The sequence below is a fragment of the Azolla caroliniana genome, unplaced genomic scaffold (genome assembly GCF_043228905.1).
Source record: "Azolla caroliniana isolate FFs.n. ecotype wild unplaced genomic scaffold, voAzoCaro1.0.p SCAF_11, whole genome shotgun sequence".
In the NCBI taxonomy this organism is placed as follows: Eukaryota; Viridiplantae; Streptophyta; class Polypodiopsida; order Salviniales; family Salviniaceae; genus Azolla; species Azolla caroliniana.
In genome coordinates this window covers 20928650-20935731 of record NW_028230446.1, presented here as the reverse complement: position 1 = coordinate 20935731, position 7082 = coordinate 20928650, and the positions used below count along the sequence as shown (strand labels likewise).

At 37.2% G+C, this 7082-nt stretch overlaps 1 protein-coding gene across 1 annotated transcript; it reads left to right on the top strand.

Moving 5' to 3' along the window:
• The first annotated feature begins 2916 nt into the window (after window positions 1-2916).
• LOC147858467 (peroxidase 31-like) lies at window positions 2917-6137 on the top strand. Its single transcript, XM_087327205.1, has 4 exons — window positions 2917-3389; window positions 4208-4402; window positions 5055-5220; window positions 5300-6137. Exons 1-4 carry the CDS (start codon window positions 3126-3128, stop codon window positions 5701-5703), a joined length of 1029 nt encoding a protein of 342 aa, XP_087183331.1. The 5' UTR covers window positions 2917-3125; the 3' UTR covers window positions 5704-6137.
• The last annotated feature ends 945 nt before the right edge of the window (window positions 6138-7082 follow it).

Sequence of the window (7082 nt, the reverse complement as noted above, 5' to 3'; positions counted from 1 at the left end):
TCCACATTAGATGGAACTATCGCGTCCCTTTAGGGATTTGTACGTAATCGTCTCATTTGTAAAATTTTATAACTAATGGAAGGAGTTTTTTTTTGGGAAAAAAAAAAAAACAACAAACAACAAACCACCAATCTAAAATGTGGCGCCAACACAGACAATTTTTCCCCTTCTATCCGGTTATTGGGGACATTTCACTTGGTTTAGTAAACACACATGAAACACACTCCTCTTACCTCGTGGTTATAACTAGCTTGGTGGAGTGCAATGCTTATCATAGTATAGGCAAGCAACCAAACATGACTCCCCACACATGGTGACGTGCTATATTTGTTGTGTGAAATTGAACAATCATGGTTAGCATCTGGCCTACCCTTCATTGTCCCTCACTTAACATTGGTAGTTCAGATATAAATCCCTTCTACGTAGGTTTAGAATAATAGCTCATTAGGAGAATTGCCCTGGTTCAAGGTGACATTATTTGGATATCAATTATATAATAAGCCTATGATAAGAAAGACTTGAGTAGAGGGATATTACTTTCATAGCAAATCTCCATTCTCAAATTGCTTATGTTTTCAAAACATTTTTATCTATTTGGGAATGATTATTCTGATAGGTATGAATCCACAACACTCATGCAACCAATGCAAGATTATTATCCCCTTTATAATGGATAGGGAGAAATACTTCACTTACTAAAAATAGTTGTTTTAATATTTTTAGTTTATTGATATAATATACAATTAAAAATTCATAATTGAACCAACTGAGCATTCATTAATATATATATCACATGCTTTTAATTTGTTAAATTGAGGACATGTGTGTACCGACAGTTGTTATTGTTAGGTTATAAATGAGATATTGAAATTTGAGGGTATACATGTTATCCTATGATTAGATTATGCTAACCTTCAAACTTAGGCAACGTTAAGAACAAAGTGGATCATATTGTTTTGATGATAAAAAACTATCAAACCAATAGTTACAATATAAAATGTTATCCATGTCACACATTCTCTAAATCTTCTTGATGCGAGAAAGGAGCACCTCCAATTTTAGTAGCCTAGATTCTTTAAACTTAAATTCACTGCATTAGAAAAATGCGCACGACTGACATTTCCACGTAATGCTAGCACATTGTGGCAAATTTAGCGTATGATCCAAATATTAAAAATAAGAAAGTCTACACTCTACTTTTGGGATATTGTATGTAATACAAAAACGAGAAAATAATTTGTGCTAAAACTACCTCATATCAACATTGTTTTTGGATATGCCATATTGAGCTATTACATTACTATAAAACATTTGGATGTGCTAACAAAGAGTTTTGTAGAGTGCAAATATCATTTTGAGTATTGGAGCCTTACATGTTGCAAATTGTAATGTTCCTATATACAAACATGAGTTTGCTCAAGCAATAATCTAGCATATCTCAATAAGACAAAGAAGATACGCGAAGTGCTCATAATGGAGACTTTTGGTGAAGATATTGCTTGATTTATGCTGAACCAATATCTCACGAAGCCCAATTTGCTTATCCTCAATATCAAACAAATAAAGTGATACTTCACATGGGTATGCTTGGTCTTTTTGTGACAAAACTAGGAATGGAGGCAACCATATTTGGATAAGGTGAAAACTCACTAATGCACATCCACGAAGAACATAATGATATTTCTATAAATTACATTACTAGTGGACCATAATAAAATGTTTAATGACTCAAAGAGTATCTAAAAGTTGTAAAGTGGAATGTCACGTAGCCTTAAACAATGGCAGATTGGAATGTTATATACAAGCACTCAAATAATGATAGTGCAAAGCCCAAATCCCAAGGGCAATACTCAATAATAGTAGTGCTCAAGTAATGGATAGCTAAAAACACATTCACATGTGAATGATCGGGTACACATTCATGGCATAATTTTGGTAAAGATTAAACCCTTATTATTGTTTGAGATGACCATTTGTTGACCTAGGGATTTTACCTTGACTGCCATGACGATTGACTAAACCCATATTTTACCCTCAAAAGTTTCAACTACTAGTACATTTGGGGTACCTTCATTTGGGGGTAGAAAACCATGTACATTTTACTATTGAATCTCTTGACTTAGGAAGCACAAATGCTTATTCTACAATCATTTGATAATGTTTTAATATTGTGCTTGTTTTCTAAGGTTTTGTTCAACACATTTGCAATATATTGGTGTCGGAGACATTGCAATGCTATTGTTGTACGAACCTAACAAAGTCGATGTTTTGCAGGCACCATGTGTTGGGCGGGTTAGCGGCGATCAATGAAGTGCAATGCAACCCATGCGAAGTGACTCATGAAAGAAGCAAAGATGAGGGATTGGGTCTTTTGAAAGCTTTGTGCCCATTTGGTGTTTTGAAGTTTTTGCAAGGCATTGATGGGCACGCGGCAAGAGGAGATGATAGAGGTGGTAGGAAGAGGATAGGTTGGTAGACATAGGAGATTGATAAGATTTGATTAATCAATCATGCATGGCCTACCCTCCCTCTTGTGGAAGCCCTCTTGTCCCCCCCACCACCAACAACAACAAAACAAAAAACCCCATAGAAAATTTAATCCTAGACAATCCAGAAAGCAACAAACAAACAAAAATGCATACAATACATCTAAATAACAAAAGGTAGATAGTGAAATAATACCAACACGCACACATTTATGAATATATGTATGTCTATTTATGTGTATGTGAAGAAGAGCTAATTTGCTTGCAATTTTTGTGTGATCTCTTCTGTGGTTACCACTCACACACACCTCTCTTCTCTAATTTCTTGTTTTTTTTACTACATGCTTTTGCATTCCTTCTTCTTCTTATTGCATTTGTTTTTGTTTTTTTTTGACAAGTCAATAATATATGAAGATGTTTGTGGGGGGAGAGAGAGAAGAGCATCTAAAAAACTCACACCATTACTGCTGCTTGCTCAATGAAGTGCATTTTGGACACAAGAAAAAAACTTTAATTACATAAATACCCCTCCTCCTCTGTTCTTTTTAATTACATATATACCCTCCTCTTCCTCTCTCTCATCCCTCGTCACACAGTACACTCTCTGCGTAGAAGAAATCCATCGATACAAGGAACGCCATGGCCGGATCGATCTTCAGAACTAACAGCATTCCCATCCCCATCCCCATTCTCATCTCCTCTTCCTTCCTTCTCCAATTCCTCCTTCCCCCCCTTTGTTTCTTCTCATTTTCTTCTTCTTCTTCTCTTTCTTTCGATTATTACCATGAGAGCTGCCCCGAAGTCGAGCAGATTATACACAGCGTTATGGTGCAGAAGCAGAAAGAATCTTTCGTCACAGCCGCAGGAACTCTGCGTATCTTCTTCCATGACTGTTTCGTCACGGTAAAAAACAAAATAAATCTGCATGAAGCTCATTCTTTTTTTTAATGTGGATTAGGATTCGTATTAGTATGCTCGCATTAGACTTAGGGTAAGGTAAATGGATTGTCATTTTAAGTAAAATCTGAAAGCATTGAAGAAATTCTGTATCAACACAGAGTTTTGGTTGTTAGAAAAGATAATTCAGGTGAAAAACTAGACATAAATACCAGAAAGTACTTCGAAGGGCTTGGATTAGGGTTAGTGAGTATTAAGGAAGAGATTTTAGTTGAAGTATAAATGAATGGAAGAAATGATAGTGTCAAGCGTTTGGTTAGGGCTCTTCTTCAGGGGAGAGAACTCAGTGCAGAACAAAATGGAATGGAAGAGATTCTCACTGTTGATAATGGAGTGGAAAACTCGGTTGGGACTGTTTCTGGAGAAGGGAAAACAAAATGCACTGAACAGGAGAAATTCTGTGTATAAAACACAGTCTTTTGTTAGGGTTAGGGTTAAGGACTAGGGCGAGAGTTAGGTTAGGGTTAGGGTTAGGGTTTGGCAAAGGAGATTTTAGAACAGTGGTGATTGGTTCCGAATCAACGGCTACTGATTAGCAAGATGGATTTATTTAATTTTGGATGAACGGTGGCGATTAAGTGGTGGGAGGATTTCTGATTTAACAACGGTGGTTACTTATATAACAGCGCAAATTTTCAAGTTTTGTATAGAGAGGGAGTGCTTTTATTTTTTATTTTTCTCTGTTTTCTTCTGTGTGTGTGTGTGTATGTATTGTGGATTATGTCTCTAATGGACGATGGAATGGGCCGAGATTGCGATTATAGGGCTGCGATGCCTCGGTCATGGTCGCGTCCACACCTGGAAACAAAGCGGAGAAAGACGCAGAAGAGAACCTGTCACTACCTGGAGACGGTTTCGATGCCGTGATGCGTGCCAAGGCGGCCGTGGAGGAGGCGTGCCCGGGCATTGTTTCTTGTGCCGATATCCTCGCTATCACAACCAGAGACCTCGTGGGACTTGTAATATATGTTTATAAACTCTCTCTCTCTCTCTCTCTCTTTGATGTATCCTAGTGGTACGCCATGGTTTTATTGATTAGGGTTTGGTGCCACTACATGCATGCATGGGTTTTAGCGGAAATTTTAGATGTTTGAACACATGACCTTCTCATATTTCTTGTGCAACCTCACTAACTTAGATGCACCCATCAAGGCTTTTAATGCATTTTGTTGTATGCACTTATGCAACATCATAGATCCTTGAATTCACTCACATACTAACTCCTCCTTGTCATCTATACCACACTAAGTTGGAGAGACTTTCACATTATCATTCACTCCAAGACTAATTCCTCTCAAAATATAACAATAAGTTTTGGCCACTTTCACGCTATGATTCATAATTGCAACTTTGCAATAGAGGCTAGTCACTCTCCAATTACTCTATGCAATATAAAACGTTTTGGATGCTTTCACACTATACCTAGCTAGGTTTTCCCTTGTGTTGATCATCATTGGCGAAAACACGAGGGAAAAGGATGGTAGGGAATGATCTTTTGTAACAAGCCACATCAGTAAAGATATTCAGACATATAAAGAGTAGGGATAACCTAAACTTTTTACATGTGATGTATTTGCTCTTAGTAATGCTTTTCTATTGGTTCTTGAGAAGGTTGGGGGCCCATTTTGGCCGTTGTTGAAGGGACGGAAAGACGGTCGCACTTCAAAGGCATCACTGGTGCCTGGGAATTTGCCGGCGCCAACACAAAGTTTGGATGAACTTACGAACTTGTTTGCAAGGAAAGGCTTCACACGTGACGAGATGGTGATTTTGTCAGGTGTGGCACATTTATTTGCCCTATGGATAATATAGGATGCAAGCCATATTTATGGCTAACAAGTCTTGAACTTGTGCAGGTGGACACACGATTGGCTTTTCGCACTGCAACCAATTTATGAATCGAGTATATGGAGCGATCCCAGATCCAACATTGAATAAGACATATGCAGCACAACTAAGGGCATCTTGTCCGAATGTGAACCTCGACCCTACGGTGGTGGCATTCAATGATGTGAGCACACCCAAGCAATTTGACAATGTCTTCTTTAGCAACCTAGAACATGGGCTAGGGTTGTTGGCATCAGATCAAATCCTTTGGAGTGACCCTCGTACACGCGCCACAGTTTCTCTCTTTGCATCCTCGCAACCCACCTTCTTTACAGCTTGGGCTCATGCCATACAGAAGCTTAGTGTTCTCAATGTTCAAACTGGGTCACAAGGAGAGGTTCGTCTTCGTTGCGATGCCATCAATTCTCATTAACTGATTGTTCATTGGAAGAGCCCATTATTATTACTACATTTAAATTACATCCATACACTAGCACTAATATTCATTCGATGTGCATTCTTTCTTCATTTGGTCTAACAATCCCATTTGTCTCTACTCTACCTTGTCATACCATCATCACTCGAACGTGTTGATGGAAGAAACCATCCACTTCCTTGTTCAAATGTGGTTGTGTTTCATAACCAAGACAAGAAACAAAAGGTTACAAGCATTGTCCTTTGTAAAGGTGTAACAAGTTTAACCCTGAACATCACTTGGTTCAAAGTACACCATACTTGAAGGTGGTTGTCATTGTTGGGAAACAATATTTTCCTCTTGTTTCGATACATGGAATTGATTCATTTTTGGTCTCTTCCAAGATGATATTGTAATGACATAATTAATACAACCATTAGGTTTAAGTAAAATTTGAATCATAGAATAGATTGCATACCTTTGGACACACATTGGTGCTTTTCAAGATAATATCAAGTTGTGTTAAAAGGCCTCTATAATTTAATACCTTAAGGAGGTTTATGATTTGTTGACTTTTGTTTCGTTTACACAACATTCCAGTCCTTTTAACTCAAGAAGTTCAATAGAATGATTTCTTCTATTTGATATTCAAGAGATTAGGTTGTTAGGATGTAATGGGTTGGTATACTACTACTATTGTTATGGTAGTTGCACACATTTTCCATAAACTGAGTGTAGTTCATATCTTTCCCCCATTAATGTTTACTAGGATCTCGCAGCCAAGATAATTTATTTAACCCTTCTTTAATAGATGGTTGTCGTTCCATTATTCAACTACCCATACAAATGGTTTCATGACACGTACCAAAAGACTGCTGTACTCTTTTCTTTGACTTAATCCTAGTCTTGTCTTTTGTGTGTCGTGTGGGAGCCTCAGTTAAGGTACATTGTCTAGTATGTATTTCTTGGAAATTTTTTTATAGTAAATCCAAGTCTTGAATATGAGAAAGACCGGTGCATGTTGTCAAAATCAAAGAAATAGAAATGGATTTCACTAGTCTAGGCAAGGCATGGAATGATAATGTGGACATTCTAGAAGCTTGACAAATGAAAAGAACATTAAGGTGCAAATTTTTGGATCATTATGATGTAAAACTAAATGATGTGGGACATATAGGTGGGTATTGCATCAATGCCCACAATAATGTCTTGAATTCTCAACATATTTATGATCCACATGTAAAACATTTTGATGTTTGGGTCTATGTAATTTGAATCAACAATTCAAATTTAAATACCTTGCACAAATTCGTTAACTAATATGTGTATATTAAGGTATTAATTCCCCTATATTTGACCTTATCTTTAAGAAACTTGTTATCCTAATGTTGCACAAG

Bases quoted from the DNA above. Each gene is read 5' to 3' on its own strand.
- LOC147858467 (XM_087327205.1), top strand. From the start codon at position 3,126: ATGGCCGGATCGATCTTCAGAACTAACAGCATTCCCATCCCCATCCCC. The intron at 3,390-4,207 runs GTAAAAAACAAA...TTGCGATTATAG, and splicing joins TCCATGACTGTTTCGTCACG to GGCTGCGATGCCTCGGTCAT. The intron at 5,221-5,299 runs GTGTGGCACATT...GAACTTGTGCAG, and splicing joins CGAGATGGTGATTTTGTCAG to GTGGACACACGATTGGCTTT.